The 23606-nt window shown below is 42.6% G+C and overlaps 3 protein-coding genes and 4 non-coding genes across 23 annotated transcripts in view; 2 read left to right on the forward strand and 5 right to left on the reverse strand.

The window, feature by feature from the left end:
* GLT8D1 (glycosyltransferase 8 domain containing 1) overlaps window positions 1–6441 on the forward strand; it is a 6933-nt gene extending 492 nt beyond the window's left edge. Inside the window, exons 2-10 of one of the 2 annotated variants that reach the window (XM_015640709.2) lie at window positions 1440–1495; window positions 1585–1683; window positions 2064–2280; window positions 2920–3037; window positions 3519–3603; window positions 3818–3930; window positions 4447–4613; window positions 4739–4851; window positions 5483–6441. In XM_015640709.2, the coding sequence (XP_015496195.1) occupies window positions 1480–1495; window positions 1585–1683; window positions 2064–2280; window positions 2920–3037; window positions 3519–3603; window positions 3818–3930; window positions 4447–4613; window positions 4739–4851; window positions 5483–5673 (1119 nt within the window). In that variant the 5' untranslated portion in view covers window positions 1440–1479 and the 3' untranslated portion in view covers window positions 5674–6441. Of the gene's footprint in view, window positions 1–1106; window positions 1496–1584; window positions 1684–2063; window positions 2281–2919; window positions 3038–3518; window positions 3604–3817; window positions 3931–4446; window positions 4614–4738; window positions 4852–5482 lie in introns of those variants that run through there. The other variant, XM_033517413.1, reaches the window with a different exon arrangement.
* A 1456-nt stretch (window positions 6442–7897) lies between these two features.
* GNL3 (G protein nucleolar 3) lies at window positions 7898–14896 on the reverse strand. Its single transcript, XM_015640707.2, has 15 exons — window positions 14837–14896; window positions 14529–14587; window positions 14283–14420; window positions 13581–13694; window positions 13341–13424; window positions 12965–13100; window positions 12404–12507; window positions 12010–12145; window positions 11460–11547; window positions 10916–11099; window positions 10162–10304; window positions 9323–9459; window positions 8612–8820; window positions 8337–8418; window positions 7898–8247 (listed from the first exon to the last, which is right to left on the reverse strand). Exons 1-15 carry the CDS (start codon window positions 14847–14849, stop codon window positions 8159–8161), a joined length of 1716 nt encoding a protein of 571 aa, XP_015496193.1. The 5' UTR covers window positions 14850–14896; the 3' UTR covers window positions 7898–8158.
* On the reverse strand, window positions 10580–10653 carry LOC117245090. Its single transcript, XR_004499294.1, has one exon. It is a non-coding gene; the product is annotated as a small nucleolar RNA SNORD19 (small nucleolar RNA).
* LOC117245091 lies at window positions 11166–11241 on the reverse strand. The gene has a single exon (XR_004499295.1). It is a non-coding gene; the product is annotated as a small nucleolar RNA SNORD69 (small nucleolar RNA).
* On the reverse strand, window positions 11635–11708 carry LOC117245089. Its single transcript, XR_004499293.1, has one exon. It is a non-coding gene; the product is annotated as a small nucleolar RNA SNORD19 (small nucleolar RNA).
* Window positions 12837–12909, reverse strand: LOC117245088. Its single transcript, XR_004499292.1, has one exon. It is a non-coding gene; the product is annotated as a small nucleolar RNA SNORD19 (small nucleolar RNA).
* A 93-nt stretch (window positions 14897–14989) lies between the features above and the next one.
* The window catches only part of PBRM1 (polybromo 1), a 56361-nt gene continuing 47744 nt past the window's right edge, over window positions 14990–23606 (forward strand). For 2 of the 16 annotated variants that reach the window (XM_015640705.3, XM_015640704.3), the window contains exons 1-7: window positions 15033–15094; window positions 17455–17586; window positions 18602–18757; window positions 19499–19596; window positions 20166–20313; window positions 22566–22706; window positions 23349–23465. In XM_015640705.3, coding sequence (XP_015496191.1) covers window positions 17539–17586; window positions 18602–18757; window positions 19499–19596; window positions 20166–20313; window positions 22566–22706; window positions 23349–23465 — 708 coding nt within the window. In that variant the 5' untranslated portion in view covers window positions 15033–15094; window positions 17455–17538. Of the gene's footprint in view, window positions 15095–15522; window positions 15539–17454; window positions 17587–18601; window positions 18758–19498; window positions 19597–20165; window positions 20314–22565; window positions 22707–23348; window positions 23466–23606 lie in introns of those variants that run through there. The other 14 variants (XM_015640694.3, XM_015640703.3, XM_015640696.3 and 11 more) reach the window with 10 other exon arrangements.

Genomic DNA, 23606 nt, shown 5'->3' on the forward strand with positions numbered 1-23606 from the left:
GGCGCCGTGCGTGTTTTATTGTTGTCCGTGACCGTCCCTGTGCAGGGGACGTTCTGTCACTGCCCCCAGCGCGGCTGCCGCGTGTCGCTGGGGCACCGTGTCCGTGCGCGCCTCAGCCCTGGCGCTGGGAATTGCACAGCGGGACGTGGCGTTGTGCTCCCCAGGCAAAGCTCCATGTCCCGCCCCGTGCCAGCAGCGCGGTGGTGCTCGAGACAGAGCTCGGGACAGGCACTTGTTGGGCTCCGCTGCTGTGGCTGCCCTGGGGGTGAAATGCAGCAGCGGGAAGGAAGGTGGTTCTGATACATGTAACAGTCACGGACCAGCCTGAGGTGTTTTAATTTAGGAATTTCGCAAGTCTCTCACCGGTTCTGGAATTTTGCATATTGTTAGAGAGCTTTCTGTGTGTTACTTGAGAGCTCCTTCACACGCTAGGATACGCAGCTGTTGTTCTGATTTCACCTCGGCCCTTAAATGATGAACGAGCATGTTTGAATGTCTTACCGAAATTGCATTGGTATTGTGTTTCTACCCCCTTCTATAACATGATGGTGCTGCCTTCTTTTCCACTTTGGTGATTTGTTCTGTGTGGTGACACTTCAGCTGAAATTCTAATATATGTATTTTATGTAGAGAATGTAATGTTTTTTAAAGCATATAATGTTGTTTGTTAAAATCTCATAAACACCAGAATCTTGCTGTTAATTAAGTATGGAAAGAAACATATAATATTTTATCTTGTTCAGGTGCTTCTGGTTCAGATAGTTAAAAAAATAGTTTCAACAGTAAAGAAAACACTTATAATTTTCCAGACCTTCTCAGATTACTTTTGTATGTCAGAAGGAGTTTGATGCTTTTTTTTTTCTGTCAGTGAAGTAAGTGGCAAGATCTGCATGTCTCCTTTTCATCTCTGAGATCTTCTTTAGAAATGTCGCTGTAGTGGGGGGTCCCTACCATGAGAAGGACATGGACCTGTTAGAATCCCTTCCAGTGCCTAAAGGGGCTCCAAGAGAGCTGGAGAGGGACTTTGGACAAGGGCATGGATGACAGGACAAGGGGGAATACCTTCAAAATGACAGAGGGCAGGTTTAAATGAGCTATTAAAAAGAAATTCCTTCCCTGTGAGGTGGTGTGCTTCTGGCACAGGTTGCCCAGAGAAGCTGGGGGTGATATCTGTGCCCATGGTAGGGGTTGGAACCAGGTGATCTTGAAGGTTCCTTCCAACCCAACCCAACCTGTGGTTCTGTGGTTGTAGTTAGGTACTACCTGGTGCAATACCCACTTTTAAAAATGTGATGTACAGTTTTACATATGTCATAAAACTGACAGAGGGAAATGTTTACTGCCTTTGACACTGAAACTGTTGTGACACTCCTGGTGATAGTGTGCTATGCCTCATGGAAGAATGCACTGGCAGTGAGTGCTGTATTTTTTTCTTGCAGGTTTTCAGGAACCTTATGCTAATAACATAAGAATAGAAAAATGACATTAAGGAAAGGTATGTGTATATGTGCTTGTCTATCTTTTGTATCTGAGTTTCTCAGTTCTCTGGTTATATTGATCAAGATTTTTCTTCTTAATTTTCAGTGAACATTTCCATCCTTATAGTGGCTGTGGTCATATTTTTGCTAGTCATTCATCATAACTTCCTAAGCCTTAGTGACTTCTTGAGACGGGAATTGTCAGGTATGTTGGGTTTTATTTTAATTTTTAAAAAATGGTAAAAAGATTTGGTGTGAAAACACCTGCTCTGGCCAGACAGAACCCACCATGTGGTTTTGGGGTGAGTGTACACTACTGTAGCTCAGCCTTTTAATACCTTCTCCAGTATGTGAATATGTGTGGTTAAATGTGTGCAGTTTTCTATAAATGTGGTGTTATTTCATTCATTATCATCTCAGATTCTCAAAAGCTGGTGCTTTGAGTGTTTGATACTGGTTTACTATAATCCACACCTCAGCTCAGACATCCAAGTGTATAGCATAAATAATTGAAGTGTTGGGAATTTTAGTGTGGTAATAATAATATATAATAATAAAAACAAGTATGTAATTTTTACTCCACAGATCCAAGTCCTTTAGGACTTCAGCCTATAGATTTCATTCCTGCAGCTCCCCAGAGGCTGACAGATGAGAGGAATGACAAGGAGATTTCTGTGGTCATCGCAGCCTCAGATGAGAGGCTCGGGGGTGCAATTGCAGCCATGAACAGCATTTACCAGCACACCAGATCCAACGTGGTTTTCCACATTGTTACTTTGAATGATACTGTGGATCACTTGAGGTAATGATCTTTTCATTGGATTCCCACAACAGGGTGAACTATATTTCTGAGAGGAGAGCAAGCTGCCTTTTCCTGGAACTGCACTCCCCTGACTCCCAGTCCCATCTGCTGCTGCTTATGGCAGCTTTTTGACAGGACTGCTGTGGGAGTCCCACCATTCCTCCTGCTCAGCTTTCAGGGTTGGAAAAGAAACATCTTTTCCAGTGGGTTTATATCCAACCAGTGAGGTTGGAGTTTGTTGGTGGAAGGGTTGTAAAAGGTACTTCTACATTTCATCTAGGCAATTCAAATGTTGGCAATCACATTTCTCTACATTTCTAATTGTGTTATTCTAACCCCCTTCTGTCCACACTGATGGTTTCAGGAAGGGCCTGTGATAACAGGCCTGTGTATTTCTGATAAAACAAGAAGTGACCTCGTACCTTTCACATGTCCTAGGTGTGCAGTTGCTGACCCTGGACTTGCCCCTGTGGCCACACACGACAGCACCAATGTCAGCATCAATTACATCCCAGATGTGTTTCTTGGGCAGGGAAGTGAGTGGCCACATCAAGATCTATGTCATTGTTAGCTGGATCTCCTGCTTTTCCCTTGATTTTGTCTCATCTAACAAGATCTGTGCCTTTCTTCTGCTTGCAGGATGTGGCTGAGGAGCCCCGCTCTGAAAAATATGAGATACCGAATTTTGGATTTTGACCCTCGTGTCTTAGAAGGCAAAGTACAAGTGGATCCCCAAAAGGCAGACACCTTCAAACCAGTGAGGATGATGCTGATTACCTTTTGCAATTAGTAGTTAATAACAATATATTTTGATGTTGGCTTTTGAACACAGCTAGAGATCATAGCATAGAAGCAATCTTTCATAATCAAATTTCTAAATTTCAGTAAAATTAAATATCTCGATATTGAGAGATGGATTTGAATATCTATATATGCATTCATAGCATCATTTTTCGCTGCTAGCCACGGTGAAATACAGCTGCTGGCATGTCAAGCATGCCAACACCTCAGGGATGCTATAGATCTATGTGGAGAAATAAGATATTCTTATATAGACCGGGAATTGATGGAACCTGTTTATTTTAAATAATTTGTAGGATATTGCTGCCTATTTTACTTCCTCGATAGAAGTTGTCTTGGACATTAAAGCTGTAGATAAGTGCCAGGAAAATCAGTCAATTTATTTGGACAATTTTTTCATTTAATTCTTCACTTCTCTTGCTTTTCTGTTCTCACAGTTAACCTTTGCAAGATTCTACTTGCCCAACTTGGTACCTCATGCAGAGAAGGTCATCTATGTGGATGATGATGTAATAGTGCAAGGTATGGGACCTTTGTTAGCTGCCACTGGCCTTGTGCTGAGGTCAGTATCTTATCTCTCACAGAACCCAAACATTTCTCTACAAACTTTGTAAATATGAGTGAATTGGGTTAAACTGAGTAGCTTTATCTGCTGTAACAATGGACTGAGCAAAGCCTAACTTGGCACTTAGTCAGGATAGCTTTTGATTTTTCTGTGCTTTCTTCCATTTTCCAGATGATATTGTTGAACTTTACAACACTCCATTGAAACCTGGACACGCAGCTGCATTTTCAGATGACTGTGACTCAACCAGTAGTAAAGTTGCTGTCCGTGGAGCAGGCAATCAGGTTAGTTTTAATCTTGTTGTATGATAACAATACTGTAGATCTCTGACATTTGAGAATGTTCCAAATGCTGTCAGCCTAAACAAATGACTGTCCCTGCCCAAACCAGTTTTACAAATGGGACCTGCAGTTTCTGTTCAGGCACAGTAAATTACTTAGAATTTTTGCTGTGCTTCACAATGAGAGCAGTTCTTGTTGTGGAACAGCAGGAGGTCTGAGAATGTCAAAGAGACAATTTTTCATTTCTGGATGTATGAAAATGAATTTATCTGAGACTGGTACCATATTAATAATGTGGAATTATTAAGACCATGCAGCATTCCTTAAGATATGTAGTCTACATAATCATATTTTTAAAACGTTACCCCTCTTAAGCTTTCTTTCTCTCATTTTAAAGGAAGGGTTATTTACTCTAACAACTTCAACTTACACCTGTCTGTTGTGAGTTGTGTAGAATTTTTCTTTAGGAATTTCCCTATATATTTTAAGCTAATTTCTACTCTCTTTTTTTCCCCCCAGTATAATTACATTGGGTTTTTAGATTACAAAAAAGAAACCATCCGAAAGCTTGCCATGAAAGCCAACACTTGCTCTTTCAATCCTGGAGTTTTTGTTGCCAATTTGACTGAGTGGAAATTACAGAACATCACTAAACAGCTGGAAAAGTGGATGGCACTTAATGTGGTGTAAGTACCCCAGGCTGGGGTGCCAGCAGCTCAGGGTTTGGGTTCTGCTGGTGGTGTTTCCCTCTTGAATGGAGGGCTGTGTGTGTGCTGAGAAAACAACTGATCAGCATCCTTTCAACTTCCAGAGAGGAACTCTACAGTAAGACTCTGGCTGGCAGCATCACAACACCTCCACTGCTAATTGTATTTTACAAGCTACATTCCAGTATTGATCCCATGTGGAACGTCCGACATCTCGGTACGTATGAAGCAATTGTGATGCTGCTCCCCGAGGGTGCTTTTCCAGGTCTGTAGCTGGACACCTTGTTGATGATGTAGCAAAGTGAGCTTTTATTTCCCTATTCTGTCCTTAGTTCTTTAGAAAAAATAGCTTTGCAATTCCATCTTGGGGCTTGTGGACCTGAGTCTTTCTCAAACTCCTAGGGGCTAGTTCTTGAACTGACTCACAAAATCCTTCTCATTTTCCACAAATATATTGTATCTGATGTGATTCAAGGTGTTTTTTCCAAAACTATTGAGAAAGGCAGACATTCCTGTCTGTTCTATTGGTGAAACCCCAGTGCTGGGAGAGCTTTTTCAGGATATGTTTCTGATGAACAATACATAGGCTGCTGAATTCATCTGGGTGTTAAGTGGGTTTTAAAGAACTCGGAAGTTAAGGCAGTATATGAAAATAGACACAGAAATCAAAATGACATTTACTTGCACCTGTTTTTCACTTTGCTCTTACTTCTGCCTCTCTATTACCTCCTTTCTCCATAAATGAAAAGATTTCCTTTGTTAAATCCTTTGTTTTGAAGTTAACATTTTGCACGTTGATGTTTCTGCTGCCTTTATTTCAAACACTAATTCTTCTTTTTGAATTGAAGGGTCTAGTGCTGGGAAAAGGTACTCTCCTCAGTTTGTGAAAGCTGCCAAGCTGCTCCATTGGAATGGACATTTCAAACCCTGGGGAAGAACAGCTTCCTATGCAGAAGTCTGGGAGAAGTGGTATGTCCCTGACCCTGCAGGCAAGTTCAACCTGATCCGCAGACACTCGGAAGCCTATGAAGCAAAGTAGAGTCCATTTGAATAAATGATGACGTTTTCTCAGGAAACTTCTGGAGCCAAGCAGAACATTTCTTTTAGCCAACTGGTATTACAGAGCCGACCTTGCCTTCTGGAGCACAAGGTGATGCACTTACTCAGGTGCAGTTCTGAAATACAAAGGTCCAAAGGAGGCTCATGTCACCTGTGTGACACAAGATGCTACTCCAGCAGCACTACAGAAAACAAGGGAAGATCTCCACAAATGAGCACTTTTGTTAATGTAATCTCAGTTGTGTTCTCTTGCTCTTTGCTACAAGTCTTTTAGCAGGGGATCATTTTGTTAATTACAGAAACAAAGTTTCTAAGAACAAGATACAAATTCAGTTGGTGCTTGCACCAGCAAATCTTGCACAGCAATGTACTGTAATTAAGAGCTGCCTGGTTTTGTTTTGTTTTTTGTTTTGTTATCTTGTGAAATAACTCCCTCAACAATGCTTTCTTGCATGAACTGTCCTCCCAACCATTTCTGTTTAAGTCTTTCTTACAGAATTCTGCAAAAGTGAATCCTTTTTGAAAGATGAATCCTTCAAGTATTATTTCACTATGCAAAATGGTTTAACTGCCAGTGAACACTAAACCCATTTTTTTGTAAAGTGGTGGATGAAACTTTGTTCAAAAATAAAGCTAATTGTAACATGCTGACTCCAGTCTCAGGTAAATGGCAATCTGATCCCAGGCTTGATATAGAAGGTATTTCCTTTGTACATAGTAGCAAGTGATTAAAGCCAGAGTGAATTGATCTGATCTTTGTGAAAGCAATCTGTTTCTAATACTTACTTTGGGGACCAGGCTGTATTAATTATGGATTAATTTTGTTGTTGAGTTCCTCATAGTTCTTTCGAGTGAGCTATGCTCTGCTATAGTTTTTTCCTGCTGTGCCTTTCCCCATCTGGAAACTCATCAAATGAGATGCCTATGCCTTCTGCAGCCAGCTGCTCATCATCTGTGCTACAGGTAAGTTGGTTTGTTTTTCTGTAGTTGTATTGAGTGATAGTTATTATTAGCTGATATATCCCAGCAGCCACTGTGCCAACTACTCCATTTAATAGAGGTTTGCACTCAGGCTTGTGAAGAGCCCTCAGTGGACGATGTTCAGACAAAAGGCTTTGTGTTCATGCAGTGACAGCTGAGGTCTGAAACGCAGGGCAGCAGCAGTAAAGGTCTCCTTCATGACTGTGAATATGGTTTTAGTTCTGCTTTAGAAGGATTTCAAACTGCTGCTCTCACTGCCGTTACTGCCTGTAGTTCTGTTTCTGTCATGGATACCCCAATCGTGTTTGTTACCTATTGTTTATTTTCCTGGGTTTTGATGAACCATTAGAACAAGAACCATTCTTGTCCTTGGAGCAGTTAGGAGCAAGGAAGTAAATTAATTTGCCAGCTTTTAAAGATTTTACTTGGATTATCTAACACCAATGTAATTCAGCTGACCAGGTTGTGTTTTATCAGGCTTAAAGGAACTGCCTGTTTGTGTATGCACTTGACACCTTTTTAAGCTGCCTAAAATAATCTATGCCTCAGCATACATTGAGGGAAAACACACTAATTTCAAAGAACACAGAAATTATATTTCTGTTAATAGGAAGAAAACAGATGCACAGGAGATATTTAGTGTGAGGTGTTTATTGTAAATGCTTCATTCTTTGAGCAGCTGCAGGGCCTCTTGGCAATTGTCTTTCCCACTTCTGCTACAGGCTGAGCACAGCAGCACATTCTTATTGCACAGGGCAGTGTTTTGCTTTATATTTACCAGTTATTGCCAGGTGTAACAGGTGCCATCAGGAAACAACTCTTCTTTGAGAGCACGGTAAGATAAATCAACTTGTTCCCCAGTGGAGATGGATTACAAATAAAATCTCATTTACCATTCCAAGTTAAGGTTCAGAACATGAGTGTTCGGGGTAAGTACCTTATATCTAGCTGAAATAAGGAACATTTTCTAGCCAACTTTTACATGTGAAAATTCTCCAGGTTTTCCAAAAATGTACTGAAAAGTCACTGTCTAATGTCATGATCTAGGGGTAAAATCTGTGTAATCCTCTGGGAAAATTTAGACTTTGTGCAGAAATGAAAATATCCTATGAAATTTAGTTGTTTGAGTATGAATAGAATGAAACATCATTTATTTTTCAAAGTCAAACGGTTTATCCTCTTGAAAGGTCTTTTTATAAGGCAAAATGAACACACTAAGCAAGTCTATTGGGAATTTCTTTAATACGCTTTAATATAGGAAATAAACTTTATGACAAAGCTTAATAACAATCAGTTTTCCTAGACCTGTATAAAATCTGGAACTATCACGGGAGATGCACTATTATGTACATTATTTGACACAGCAACAATTGAGTCTCTGCAGCAGCTCTGGTTCTGCAGCACTCCTCCAGCTTCTGCTCCAACCCCAGTCTTCCTGACTCTTCTGAAAGCCAGTAGCAGCTCTCCAAATAGTGCCTGATTTGTTACACATAGTCTGTATTAAAATCATAGGCATCATCTTCATCTACTGGTTTATCTAAGCTGAAGGACAGTGATCTGGAACGTTCATTTTCTGAGAAGAGACAATCATGTGTTAGTGAAACCAGTGCAAATCCTGGAGGTACCAGAGCCCATCCTTCAGCAAGGGTTCTGAATACACACCTGCCCTCTGCTCTTTGGAATCGGTAAGATTCGTTTGTTGTTTTCCAGGCTTTGCTTTTCTGGTGACCTCAGCTTGGCTTTCCTACAAGTCACAGGTCAGACATTATTTAGACATCATTAATGAAATCTCCCATGCAAATTAAACCTAACAGAGCCTGGGGAGAGTGTGGATGTCCCCTGGTAGCTGAGCCTCACTGCTGAGGCCAAGTGACTTGGAACAGGGTTGTTTCCTTAATTTAGGAAAAAAGCTCAACCCTAGTGAAACCCTCATTTACCTCTTTGACATCATCATCATCACCATCATCTTCCATGTCATCTTCATCGTCATCACTTTCTGTGAATTCCTCTTCCTCCTCTTCCTTGCTTGTTTCCATGTCTTGCCACTCTGATTCTTCCTCTATCACTTTATCTTCCTCTATTATTCCATTTGTCATTCCAGCTGACTGAAAAGCAATGCTGCTTGCTGGACTGGGGTGCTTTAAAGCTGCAGAAAACACAGGAGTGTCTGTTCAGTCCCTGTCATTCAGCACAGATGTAATGCCCAGCCCCCGAGAGGGGACACAGCAGTTCTGCCCCCTCCCTGCCACACACAGGGCTCCCACACAGGGTTCTGCCACCAAGGCAAAGACAATTCTCTGAGAAAAGCTTTCCCTGAGGCATCTACAAAAAACTGCTAGAAGCTGGAAAATGTGGATTTGAGTATAGATAAGTTTACCTAAGTGGGTTTAGATTAAATAGCAGGAAAAAAATTCTTCACTGTGAGGATGGTGAGGCCCTGGCACAGGTTTCCCAGAGAAGCTTGGCTCCCCCATCCCTGGAAATGTTCGAGGCCAGGCTGGAGGGGGCTCTGAATAATCTGGTCTGAGTGAAAGGTGGCCCTGCCCACAGCAGGGGGTTTGGAACAAGACAGTCTTTAATGCTCCTTCCAACCCAGGTCAATCTGTGACTCTATGGTTAATGGTAGTCTATTACAGGAACTGTCCTACCTTGAACAGTGTTCCTGTTTTCTTGTTCTAGGTTATTTAAATTAAAGCCTTCCTGCATTTCAGCTACTTTTTGTTCTGTAAGGTAGGGTGGTAGTTTCTGAAATCCTGGAGGTTGTGAGTAGTACTTTATTCTGGCTCTGAGAAAATAAAAATCAGCATTAAAAAACAACTAAAGATAACACAGTTAAATCACTGTATTTAAAAATAAAACCCAGAGCATAAAGCTCTCAAACTACTCCACCTAACTACTTGTGTATTATCATTTGTTTAACAGCAGTTCAGTAGCTATATAAATTTGAATTTGTTAACAGTATTAAGTGGATAACCCACTCCTGAGAGGAAACACCAATGGGACACTTTTGTCACCACAGGTCACCTGCAAAACCATGAGCTGTAAAAGCAGCTGAGCCACTTGAGCAAGGGAGATAGCCAGTAACTGAATCTGACTTACATTTATACCTACCCTCAAAATATAAGAGCCACCCTAAATTTCCACAGAAATAGAATTTTCCCAATCCTTTCCTGTCTAGAAGAGGACAACATGGACTTGGTATTTGAGAGGAAAGCAGAATCCCACTACAGAAACCGTCTATGAAGTAATATGCAACAGGCTTTGACTCTTCTCATGTATCCTTTACTACTTTAGAAAATTATCTGTGTATGGCATTCTCTAAATCTGTTGGACAATCCAGCTCTTTAACCAAGTAAAATGTGAGAAATGAAGGGAAAAAAGCAGCCTCTCCTTTTTAAGTACTTTTCCGGACTCGGTGTTTCTGTGGTGCTGGATTAACAGTGAGAAAAAGGTGAGCAGCATAAAGCAAAGTTCACAGCATACATACCCTGTCCAGTCACAAAGCACTAATTTAGCCGCATTTTCTATGTCAGGAACAGCTCCCCTTTTCAGCATGCCCCTCTTGTGAGCCAGTAAAGATAAAAACTCTTCAGGGTCCCTGAAATCTGGGATATTATAGTGCATCATTACCTAGGGTAAAAGCAAATGGCACATTTAGAAAGAGATGCCCACTTTTCTCATAGTTTAAGGAGTGAAAGAGTGAATAAAGCTGGATGACAGTGAGGACAGAGTAAGTGTTTTTCTCTTGCATGTGGGAGTAAACATTACAAAGCAAAATGCCTACTTCATCAACAAACTCATCTGTCATTCACCCAGACTCGTGGGTGTAGAGAGACAGCACACTGGTCTGTGAAAACACTTCTCACAGAACTGAAAGGCAATTAGGCTTAGGTTAATTTGCTTGAAACTAGAGTGAAATCAGAGTTGGATCTGAGGTCTTCACTGTAACCATAGGACACAGAAAATATCATCATTTTTCACTCTGATTGTGTGGTGCTGAGGTCTTTTTAAAAGCAATATTGTTTACTCTGGCTGTCATGATTGTTCATGACATGCTGGTTCTGCCTTCTGTTTGTAAGGATGAAGGATCACACTCGGCATTGGCACTTTGCATGGTTAGGGACAGCAGTTCAAACACTAATCAGAATTAGCTAAAGCAAAATGAACTTTCATTATTGGGCCTAAGAAACCTACAGAGAAGTCTGATGCAGTTAGAGATGTAGAAAAAAGCTGGAGCTCACCTGCTGCTTACTGCAGTGATTTATGATGGCATTTACTCCTTCAAGCACATCTGCTGGGACTGATCCTTCGGGGTCTATGATACTTCTCAAGGCCAGAGCCAGGGCACTGTTGGAAGGATCTGCAATTATACTTGGACTGTCCAGCATCTTTGTCTGCTTATCAAGGTGCACAGCTTGAATGGACCTGTTCAGAGAGAAATGCACTGTGAGCAGATAATCAGTGAAGGACTGGTAATGGTAAGGGATGCACGACACAAAGCTCAGTGTTGGATTGAATGTACTTCATACAGTCAGTTTCAATGTTTTGTCATCATGTGCTTTGTGTAGGATAGAAATTTAAACAAAGAAAACATCAAGTTTATGCACTGTATCCCCTGAAGAGAGCTTGCATCACACTTACCAATACCTTTCATCTTGCAAATTTTATTGTGCCTTTAAAACTGCACACTGGTGTGCTTTGCCCCTAATGGATTGAAGCACAAACTCAAGGTAACTGAAACACAACAAACAAGGAAAGGAACAGCTTTTATCAGACTGAGCTTACTTGGTAACACCTCTTGTCAGGCCAACATTGCAAGCACGTTTTCCCTTGAGACTGTTGATTATGCTGCTCTTTCCCACGTTAGGGAAACCTGAGGAAAAATCACATAAATCTTTTATTTATCAGCTTTTTAACACTGATCAAAACTATTTCTTCCAGGTATTTTTGCTAAGGTAAGCATCAGTGTGAGATCAGAGTTGGATCTGAAGTCTTCACTACAGAAGTAAGACAAAGAATGTATCCTCATTTCTCACACTTGAAGGATTTGTGGTGCTACATTCCAAGGAATTTTTGTCAGGCATGAGGAAGGCAGTGCCAGTGAAGCACATATCCTGCCTTCCTTGTGCTGCCACAGATCCCCATGCTACACATGGAAGTGCACCATGGACCACTGTCAGCTGAAGTACAACACTGAGAGCTTTAGATCAAAGAACAATAAATGACTAGAAAGCTCATTAGCAAACCAGGTGTCAGCAGTTTTACCCAGTCTGTAATACATGATCCCAAAGCTTTATGGGAGAAGGAAACTCCTCCTGTTTCTCCAAACACTTACCCACTACCCCAACCTGAATGGCTTTGTCTTGGGTCTTGCCATACTCTTGAAGAAGCTTTGAAAGGCATTTGCTTCCAAAATACTGAGAGGATTCTGAGAAATCAATACGTCCATGTCTTTTTGTGGCCTGTACCTGCTACGGGATTCAAAGGCAAAAAAACCCCCATGGTCAGGAGCTATTACAGAAGATAAAATATGGATACTTAGATTTATTCATCTACTGCAATTTCAGTGGTAAGAATTCCCCCACTGTACTGCAAAGCTCAGTCCAAGTGTGAAGGCTTGCACTTTCACAGAAGTGCAATCAAATCAGGGGAAAAGGAATTTTAAAGATGTTTCAACATGTATAATTGCAAACACTACTTTCTCATGGGACAGCCTGCAGTGCTCTTACCATAGTCTTGTCCTTCATCATTGTTGCCGATTTAAAAGCAACTGTTGGAAACTCCTTCTTCAAATAATTCAACCATTTCTCTACGTTGTCCTTTGGCACTAAATCTGGAAAGAAGAGCAGTTCTTTCACTTCTTAAATTAATTTCATCATGATAAATAACATTTGTCTGAGAACTCTAGTATAAAGTACTGGGTACATTCCCCAAAGGCACACAGAGTCTCTTTCTGCCTTAGCAGAACACATCACAATTACATCTATGGCCTCTGTATCAGGTTTTTAATACTGGGATCTTGCTAGAAGACTCTGTATGGTACAGAATGATGTTCTGTGAAGGACTACCCCACAATCCTTGCAAAGGCTACTCTACTACAAAGTTTCCTTTGCTCTTGTTTTATTTTCTTTATTTAGCTGCTGGTAACTTGGTAATTTCCAGCTTTTCTGTGAGCTCAGAGTTGGATCTTATGTCTTCAATGGAATCTCAGATTCCTTTAAAATCCTCATAGCTCACCTACCACAGAACCACAGTGCCAGTATCCCTTTGAGAAAACCTGTGTTTCTTACCAATTTTGTTCAGAACCAACAACAGCTTTTTGTTTCCTCCAGAACAAGTGACAGCTTGCTCCAGCTGAGGACACCGGCAGCCCATTGGATCTCTGGCATCCAAAACCTCCAGAACCACATCTGAGGCCTCAAGCACCTGGGTCAGAAAAAGACAAGAATCAAGTAAGACATGACAGACCAGATGACAACTCTGGTACAGCTGTGACTTACAAAAATAATTGTAAACACTTTCTATTGTAAAATCCCTTATTTCAGGGTTCTAGTTTATCATAAACAAACTTTGTGTTCTAAACAGTAATACAAAAACCAGGAAAATAACAAGTGGTCTTATTGCTGACTCTCATCTAATGATATAAAAATAGTTAAAGCATTTCACCTTCATGAGCTCCCTGCAGAATGAGTTCTTAGAATTTTTATTCAGCAGCTTTTTAGTATTTCCTTTTGATTTGCCAGAGGATTCCTAAAGCAAATGAAAAGAAAAGGAAATTATTTAAATGAGAATTAGTGTCTAATACTTGTGTGGATGTTCAGCATGAAAATGTAACATGCCGCTTAAGAAGGTGCAGTTTCAGGATGACTTACAGTTCAAGGAATTAAAATCATACAGGACCCCTACCTTTCCCTCTGTTTTCTCCTTGATTGTATCTGCACTCTTTGTAGCTTCCAGCTTCCTCCTCTTTTCATGTTCTTTCTGCCTGTTGAGCTTCTGCTTTTGTTTCAGTTCTTCAAGCTGATTACAAACAAAAACCCAGGCAAGATAAAACATCTTTGAAGGTGGTAAAGAAGAAATGTTCTTTCTCCCCATTTCTGACCCAAGCTCCTGGGACAGTTCAGTTAAGACTCCTGACAGTCCAAGTGACTCTAGGAACTCTTTCTTTTGCATCCTACCTAGAGGTTTGATCCCAAAACAGCAGATCTGCTGCCACCACTACAGCTGATAAAGATGCTGTTTCCACATCACACCAATCCACACTGGAGACAGCAGATACCCATTTTCTGTGCAATCACATAACACTATGATTTAACTCCCAGAACTCTGATAGCACCACAGGAAATTCTGACTGCATTAGAAATGACACTTCCAGCATGTTCACGTGCACAGTGAGGAAATGAAGTGAGGTTAAAAATAAAAGAGCAAATCATTGTACACTTTACAATGCTGGAAATAAATATATTCTTTTTCCAAAGCACGAGTCTACTGGGACTATGTACAATCTGCCGTGACTGCCCCTCTGAGTGCACACTTATGCACACAAAGCTTCCTTAAAGAAAGGGATGGTCTCGGTTCTTGTCCTCTTTACCACAAACTGTATTTTACCCTCTGCTTTCTTTGCTCGGCTTCCCGCAAAAGCTGTTCCTTAAACGGCGCAGCACCGGGAATTCCGGGGTCTTTCTTGGGCTTTCTGTGTCCACGTTTCTTGGCCTCCTTCCTGACTTTTCGGTGATGTTCTCTGATCTGAAGGCAGGCACAGGAAAACCTTCTCAGTTTAAGGCCAAAATATCAATGTACCGGCTCCAAAATGGCCAAACGCAGGGCTGGGGGCCGCGCTCGGCCGGGCCTCACCTTCTTCTGGATCTTGTAGCGCTTGTGGCAGCTCAGCCTCTTGCTCGCCTTCCTCAGCTCTGCAACGCACCGCGCCCGTCAGCGCCGTGTACCGACACACACATCCCCGCCGACCGCCGCCGCTCCCCCCAGCCCCACTCCCCGATTCCCGCCTCCTCGATCGCTGCCGCTCGTTTGGCCACGGGCGGCCGCCACCCCCCGGTGCCGAGCCACCGCCCCCATCCGCGCCCTCCTCTCCCTGCCGGCCCTCCCTGCCGGCCCTCCCTGCCCGTCCCGGTGCCGCTCCCGGTGCCCGGCCCGGTGCTCACTCGGCCGCTTCATGGCGCCGCCACGTGCTCCCGCCGCCGGCCGCTGCCGTAAAGCGCGCCGGCGCTGCCCCGCCGGGGTGTCGCGCGGGCTCGGCGCGTTGGGCGGCCGGGCGCGCTTTGCGGCAGCGGCGGCGGCGGCGGCACCGGCGGTGTCGGGACGGGCGGTACCGGCGGGACGGAACGGGACGGGCCGGGCCGGGTCCCGCTCACCCACCCCGGGTCGGCCGCGGCTGCGGGAGGCGGAGCGGAGCCAGCGGGGTAAGCGGCGCGGGCGGGGCGCGGGCCGGAGCTTGGAGGCCGCTGCCTCCCTTTGTGTGGCGGCGCCGCCCGAGCGCGCAGCGGCCCCGCCGCGCCGGGCCCGGGGCGCCGAGCGCCGCCCGCCCCTGTCACCTGCCCCGGGCCTGGGCCGTGTCGCTGTCCCGGTGCCCGGCCGCTGGCCCGGGTGCGCCTCGGCCCTTGCCGCCCTGTTCCCGCCGCGTTCCCGTCCCGGCGCCGGGCCGGGCCCGCGGGGTGACAACGGCCGCTACCGGGGCGGGCCCGGCACAGCGGCGGGTCCTGCCCGCTGTGGCGGCACCGCGGGCCGGGCCCGGGACACGGTCCTGTCCGCCGGTGCCGGGAAAGGGATTTTCTTTGTCTCCTGCTGGGGATAACAGCTCAGCTCCCGGGCAGGGGCTCCGGCTCTTCGGGGAAATTACATATTTGGTATCTTTGCTTCTTGTCCCGGTATTGTTAAAACGATGGATGTGTTGTCCCTCTCGCTTTTTTACCAGCTATGCCCTTTTACAGTGCCTGGTTGCTGCCAGCCCCCTCTTCCCATCCCGTAGTAGGTTTCAGTGGGATTGGTAACCGGGGGAAATTCTGGCTGCGTTTCCTTCCCTTGTTCCCTTTGCTAAATTTACCGTGTTTCGTGTTTCTGGTGAAACGTGGGAGATCCTGATAGCAATAAGTGCTACCCGTGGTATCTATTGGCTTTTAGCTCTCCTCTGCCTGCAGGCAGAAAATGAGCCGTGTGAGAGAATGCATTGTTTTATTTTGAGTGTATTATGTCCGATGTGAGTAAAACCTGTTTGTGTAGGGAGATTGGAGTGGGTGACACCTGTGGTCCTCGTTTACAGCTTTTGGTAGACAGCCTTCCACCCGTTGTGTGTATCAGTGTACATGTGAATTAGTAATGGCCAAAGCATTTCTTGCTGTGTTTTCGTGACATTTTTATGGCTGGTGAGGGCAATTACCAAGGAAATGCTCAAGCTCCTGTTGCACTGGAGGTGGCTCATTGCTAGCGGTGGAGATTGTTGGTGTGACTGTTGAGAGACTTGTGAACCAGCAGTGCAATTGCTGAAGAAACTCTGGGAGAGAGGTTTTTCAGTAAAACTGTGTGTTTCTGTGCACAACTGAGTTCTCTGTGCTTAGGAGTGTGGCAGTCTAGGGAGAAGTTTGTGTTTTGGAGCCTCACCTTTAGTGAGAGTGTTGTATCAGCAGGTCTTTCACTGAGAGTTTGTTATTTTGTCCAGACTGATGCATGTTTTACATGGTTATTAGAGGAGAAAAATGTGTTTTGGAGGCTGTGTATGAGTGGTGAGGGTATCTTGATCACAGCATTTGTCAGTGTGGCTGAGAGCCACAGCATTGTGCCTCAGACAGTGGACATGGAAGAGCTGATGTGCAGTTTGCAGGCAGGTGCTGGTTGGGAGGTTCCCAAGTCTTTATTTTAGGATAGGACTGGACTGAGTGTACTCTTGGGTTCCTGGCTGAAGCAGAATTATTGATTCTGGTCCCTCCTGCCTTTCTTCCACAACCAAGGAACATGTTTCCCAGCACGTGTCTGGTGGAGCCTCTCCAGACTGTAGCCCTCAGATGAAAGTTGGAAGCAGTGCCAAAGTGTGAGGCTGTTGTCAGTTCCCAAAATGAATTGCCTGCTGATAAACCAGAGAGCTTCTCTGCATGTCCGTGTTATGGAAACGTCCAGAGTGCTGAACAGGAAAAGAATCTCTCTGGGGTTTGATTGAAGGAAAGCAGGAGTGGGAAGAACTACATAGAAGCAAACATTTTGCCATAAAATTGTTCTGTATATTTCACATGTAATTTCTGGGGAAAAAATCAGACTTGGAGGCTGCTTAGAAATTGAAACAATGTATTTTTAGTGTATGGTTGCATACCTAGTGCTTACATCTGAGTATAAAAACCGACTCTGAAGAGTGATGGAGGTGCATCATCTTAGAGTTTGTTTGTTGACCTTAACATTATGTTGTTATAAGCACTGTACTGCTTCGCATTCTGTAACTTTTACAGCTTTCTGGTTTGTACTCTCAGGTCAGGTATCACTTCTGTTTACACTCTGTTCTGCTTGATGAATCATTCTCTAGCAAGTGGCTGTGAAATCTGTAATGCATATTCAGGAACGTTAGAGAAATGTATTTTTACTGTGACAATGACAGAAGTGTCTAGCATTCTGTGTACAAAATTACTTGGTAGAGTTTCTGCTGAGCTAAAAAAAGTTGCCTTCTGTTTCTTGCTTTTTTCTCTGTCACTGTAATTATCCACTTTATTCTTTGATTTTATTCTTTATCTACCTACTCTGAATTTCCTTCCCTCTCTCTTTCCTTTTTCTTGTCTTCCAGTTGTGGCTGTACTAACACCATTACTGGTTTGCCACTCTTAGAGTGTCCCCTTCTCGCAGTATCTGTGCTTGCCCATCAGACACTATGAGGAGATTGGCTTTTCGAGGTGCTGGTTCTACTCTGGTAAATCTGGTAAATTATCGATTGTATCTCCATCCCTCTGCCATGGCCTTTTGCTTTTCTTTTTCCTAACTGTTAATTATTCCTACCTTATTCATCTCATGTATGTGCCTGAAGTTATCTCTGTCTCTAACAAAAATGCTTCAGTGTGGTTATGTTGTGCTGCCACACCTTGTCAATCATCTGAGTGCCTCCTAAAAGAAATTCCTGGATTTGGTTAGAAAATGGGGGTAGGCTGGGATAGATACATCTGTTCTGTCCTCAGCCTTTGAGATAGCCACAAATAAAGATACTTTTCTGAGGCTGTCACTGGAAGTTGGAAAAGAGCCAACAACTTGTTCCATAAATTACCATAGTTGTTGGAGGGTGGTTATTCATTTGTCACTGCTTGTGTCGGTAAATGCAAAACGATGGCCAAAAGAGGAGGGGACTTTTTCTGCTTCTCCATGGTTGAGCCATTCATCCCACCCATAAAGTGGGAGTGGGAGGTCCCACGGTGATCCAGACATTTTTTCACTTGAACATAACACAAGGTATTCTGTGGCCCTTTTCATTTGTAATTTGTTTTGGTTGGTTGGTTGGTTTTTTGATTTGTTGGTTTGTTTTTAATGTTTTTTTTTAGTTTGACATGGAATGAAGTGTTTTTACACCAAAACTGAGCATGTGTCTCTGTACAGCTTTTTTGTTAAAAATAGTGGTTTTTTGTTTAGTTGTCTTGCATGGGATGGGGTATGAAAATGTGGAGAGTTTAAGAATATATTTTGTGAAGATTGCTAAATTCACTCCATCAGTGTGAGCTTGGGGGTTTCTGGCCTTGCTGTCATTGGTAACTATAAAACTGTAGGAGCATTTTGATTTCCCTTCACTCTTGGGAATTTCCACGAAGTTGGGGTTTACAGAAATGACTTAACTGGCCTGTAGCATTTGGCAAATATATCATCAGAAGCTTTGCTAGCTCTGTAGGTAGCTCTCAGCAGAGGGTTTGGATGCAATGCCAGGGCTTTAAGAATGTTTCTGTTCATTATAGAAGAAGTTGGATTCCATGGGTTCCAAGAGGCGAAGAGCTACCTCTCCTTCCAGCAGCGTCAGCGGTGGAGACTTCGATGATGCCCATCACTCCACCAATATACCAGGCCCAAGCAGGAAGAGGAGGAGACTTTCCAATCTCCCAACTGTAGATCCTGTTAGTACCTTACTGATTGCACCATTTTTCTTGGGGACACTGTGTTCCTGTCTGGAATATGCTGGACTGTAAAGTTAATGACCGTATTTAGCACATGTATCCTGGTCCTGAATCTGTTCCTACCTTGGCTGAGCTTTGTTTAGGACCTCCTTCAGCTTTGGCTTTGGCTTGGTCCTGGCTCACCACTTTCATCTTTTTCTTTGCTATCTTGTTTTTGCTGCTTTTCTCTTTTTGCTGATGATTTTAACAGAAGGAAGGATGTTGGAGAATGAGCTGAAATCATAATGTGCAGAAGTTGAGAGCTGTGTCTGCATAGCAAATGCAGAGGGATGAGTGGGGAATGGCACAGGCAGTGATTGCTGAAGTGTACAATGCCTCTGCTATGCCTCTGCATGAGCAGCCTAATGTTAATTAACTGCAGGGCAGAAGAACCACTGTTGTTTTTGTAGATGCCTGTAGCTTGGAGAGAATTGCACTGAATTAATTTACATTTTGGGTGTTTTCTTAGAATTAGCATTGAAATAAAGCTCCCTGTGTTCAAAAAATAAATGGAAGTCCTGCAGTACCTGGCACACTTGTCAGGTATCCTGCTAAAGCATGAGGTTCTCCAGTTGTGTCTGACTTCTGCTTTAGGGCATGCTGTGGATTGGCAGCTTGTCTTTCCCTTTGTAAACAGGCTTTTGTTTGTTGCCTCCTTCAAATTCTCTCCCTTTCCCTTATTTCATTGTTCTTGCCTTTCAGATTGCTGTCTGCCATGAGCTCTACAACACCATCAGAGACTACAAAGATGAGCAGGGCAGGCTCCTTTGTGAGCTCTTCATCAGGGCACCCAAGAGAAGGTAAGGCCATAGGTCTGGTTAAACGAACCTGAGTTTTAATCAGAGAGAAGTGGAAATTGATAAATACTTCAGCAAAAATTTGTGAAAAATCTAAGCTACATTTGTCATCGTTTCACATCAGTGTTTGATCCAAGTGTTTGATGGAATTATTCAATGGGACGTCCTTACATTGGTGCTCTTTTTCAGGGAAAAATAAAGGATACGTTGAATTAATTTAAAATGTTTCTTGTGACATCTGCCTGAAACATCTATGCCTTTGATTGTAAGATCTTCTGTGTTAGTGGTGGGATGTAATCCTAAGGACACAGCTTGGGAAGGTTAATAGAAGTGACCCTTGAAAATGCAGTAGCTAAGTAAGAGGCTGGTATTTTTCTTAAACTCAGAAAACTGAGGACAGTAACAGAACATGCATGAAGTGAGCTGACTGATAGAGCACTGTCCTTTTAGCTGTAATAAGAATATATTGGAACTTTCTTTGGTTTATTTAGCCATAAACATGTGTCAGCTTTAGTGCTGTGGTTTGTGCTTTACTGCTTGGAGTATGATGCCTGTTTTTGTCATTGCAACAGAAATCAGCCAGATTATTATGAAGTGGTTTCTCAGCCAATTGATTTAATGAAAATCCAACAAAAGCTGAAGATGGAGGAATATGATGATGTGAATGTGCTGACTGCTGATTTCCAGCTTCTCTTTAACAATGCAAAGGCTTACTATAAGGTGAGAAAAAGACATGTAAAGGCTCAAATCCATTTTAAAAGGAGTAGAGATGTTCAGATTTTGCCTTGGTTAGGCCAAAACCTCTTCAGTTTAGCCTGAAGTATTATTGGTAAGAGAACAGCACATATTGCAGTTACTTGCATATATTTCCATAATGTTGACTGTATATTTCTAAGATGTCCTACTATAGCAATTTTTTCTGTGGAAAATTGTAAAATAATGTTGCGATGATCTTCATGTATTTTCCAGAAGAGATCAAAAGCAAAAATGGAGATATAAGCTGAGAAAAATATTCCTCTGTCAAAGCCTTCTCATTTTACAATACCCTCTGTGTAACCCTTTGAAGTGGAGAAAGATTTATTTTTTTTTTCCTCCCAGAAGGAAATGTTTATGCTAACAGCAGCCTTATAGTGGGAGTGTTGATTCTTTCTCTTCCATTTGCCACTTAATAAAATGAAAAAAAAAGGCACATTGACTGTCATGGTCAGTGATGATAAGTGTGAATGTAATATCATCAAGACAGCCCCCATGGCAATTCCTCCAAACTGTGTATTTTATTATAGATATTAATGGGTGTTATTGCAGTTTTCATAAGGAAGTGGGGAAAAAACTGGAAAGGCTATGTTAAATCCATAAACCAGTGAAATTGTATGTGATGAATGAGATGATACAGCAAATCTAAACCTGCTAATATTGCCTTTCACATATCTTTGACTTTGGAGATGATCAAAATGAGTGTTTTCTGGGGTAGCCTGGTGACATCCAGAAAGGCAGTGTTTGTTTTACTTGTGTGTAGTAGCTTCTTGGAAACAATCAGATTTATGGGTTAATGCATTTGCACATTCTGCTTCCAGGAGGAAAAGTACAAAAATTTCCAAATCCATTCTGTACTCCTGGAGCTTTGCAAGGCACTCAGCATGAAAACCCCAACATTAATGGATTTTACATGAAGGAGAAGGACTTGATGGCAGGAAAGAATGATTGGGGTTTTACAGAATGTGTGCTGCCTTTGCCTGTAAAATTGTGGGCTCAAAATTTAACTGTGTCATAGAGATTTTGCATTAGACTAAAAATAGGTATCCATTATTCCAGGATGAATGCATGTTGGCATTTCCAGAGAATTGTGGAACTGTGAGCTGGAGGTGTGGCACACAAACTTAACCCTCTTCTTTTCACCTTTTACCTTTCCCCAGCCAGCTCCATGGCATGGACAAGCCAGGGACAATGATTGATTGTCAAGGTCTTTATTCCAGCAGGTGTTTCTTTGGCAGTGCTCCAGCAGAACAGCAGCCTTTGGGGTTTTTTTGTATTTTTGGTCAAGTCTCTCACTCCTGAGCTCTTGCATTTTTACAGAATGAAGTAGATTTGTGGAGCAAAATACCCTTAAAAAATCTGCTCTTCATAAGCAGCACCTGGTCTAATGTGCTGAAAATATTTAAGCCTAATAAGGCAAGATTAAGAACAGTTCTCATGATGGTTTCTCGTTTGTATTACAAGCTGTCAGAGGTTGAGAGAGTGAAGTAAGAAGAGTGCAATCAGCAGCAATAAGGTGACATTATCTGCAGGAATACCTGAAATAGAGCCTAAATGACAGAGGAAAGGGAAGGAAAAATACATGGGTGAAAAAGCTGTCTTTGTTCTGGGTAGTCTTAATAGGCATGTGCTCATCTGCCACGACCAGCTCTGTATTTTTAAAAGTTAATTTTCTAACTAATGTTTCTACCTCTTCTAGAAGATGTATCTAGAAGTGTCCCCAGGTGGTAGTGTGTCGTCAGGTTCTTTGGGATTTCTCAGTTAATGCTGAGTGCAAACCATTGCAATACATTCAAATGTATTTATTGATATTCTTCTGTAGAAGTTAATTTTCAAGTGCCACACAATGACAGCAGTATTGGCTTAAATAGAATTTCTGGCATACTGAAATTTAGTCTGTTTTAAATGCTGGTGTTGTACTTCAACAAAACCCAGTGATTTCTCCAGATTCATCTAATTGGCTTGTCCAAGCCTCAACCCAGTTAATTTTATTGCTAAGTTTTCTGAAAGACTTGGATGCTTTTGAGTGATACAGGTTATATTTTCTAATGCTTATTGTGATTCTTAACTCCTCTGTTGAAGAACAAGTGAAGCAGGAATTTCCCAAGTTTTCTATTACTTATTTAATGTATTTAATACCTTTCAGCTAATAACTTAGAAATTTCCCCCACATGAGAATGCCCGAAATTTTGACTGGAGTGTTTGATTTGTTTTTGCAGCCAGATTCTCCTGAATATAAAGCTGCCTGCAAACTGTGGGAGCTGTATTTGCGCACAAAAAATGAATTTGTTCAGAAAGGTGATGCTGAGGAGGATGATGATGATGACGAAGGACATGACAATCAAGCAAATTCTGAATTAGTAAGTGTGGGCATGACAGCTGCAGAAGGGGGAGGCTGCACCTGTGGATGTCAGCTGACTGAGAGGGTGAAAAATCATTGAGTAATATTTTCATTGTTAAATTATGCCCTAAAGGGTATTTCTTATGCAAGTTTATTGGTTAATCACTTCACAGCATTGTATGGGTGTTTCACTTTTGCCTAGCAATAAAAAGCTGTGAGGGTTTCTGGTATGGGTAAAGCATGGTTATGGTTTAGTTGGAATAATACGAAGTGTGCTTGAATTCATGCCAACATTGAGGTTTGTTGCAAGCAAAATAAATGTCTAATGACATCAGTTATCAGCAAGTGCCCCATTCAGTCAGTGCAGCTGTTCCTGGAGTGCTACAAGAGGAAATTTGGGCTAGCCTGGTTTTTGTGATGTTGGGATGCACATTTTCAGTAACTGGAATGTGTGTCTGACGGTCTGCAGTGTCAAGCTGAAGTCAGAGTTTCCTAGTGTACCTTTATCTACATAAACAATGTTGTCTTCAGAAGTTGCATCTGTATTTTGTAGCTGTTTTTTTCTGTCTTTGAAGTGTAAATTCCTATGTTTCAGCACAACTTGAAGCACTCCACTCTGGCTGCTATTAAAACTTCTCATGATTTTTGTTTCCTACGTTAGTCATCTCCAGGTTACCTGAAGGAAATTCTGGAACAGCTTCTTGAAGCTGTAGCTGTTGCCACAAACCCCTCAGGACGCCTCATAAGTGAACTGTTTCAGAAACTTCCTTCTAAAGTGGTGAGTATTTGAGCTATGTAGGTTGTGTTCTAAGTTGGGAGCCTGGACATTTCTGTAACTGCTGTTACAGGCTGTGATGGCCATGCTCAGGGTGCAGAAAACTCCAGCTGTTTTTAGTGCTCTGTTTCAGAACAGTGGTGT

The sequence above is a fragment of the Parus major genome, chromosome 12 (genome assembly GCF_001522545.3).
Source record: "Parus major isolate Abel chromosome 12, Parus_major1.1, whole genome shotgun sequence".
In the NCBI taxonomy this organism is placed as follows: Eukaryota; Metazoa; Chordata; class Aves; order Passeriformes; family Paridae; genus Parus; species Parus major.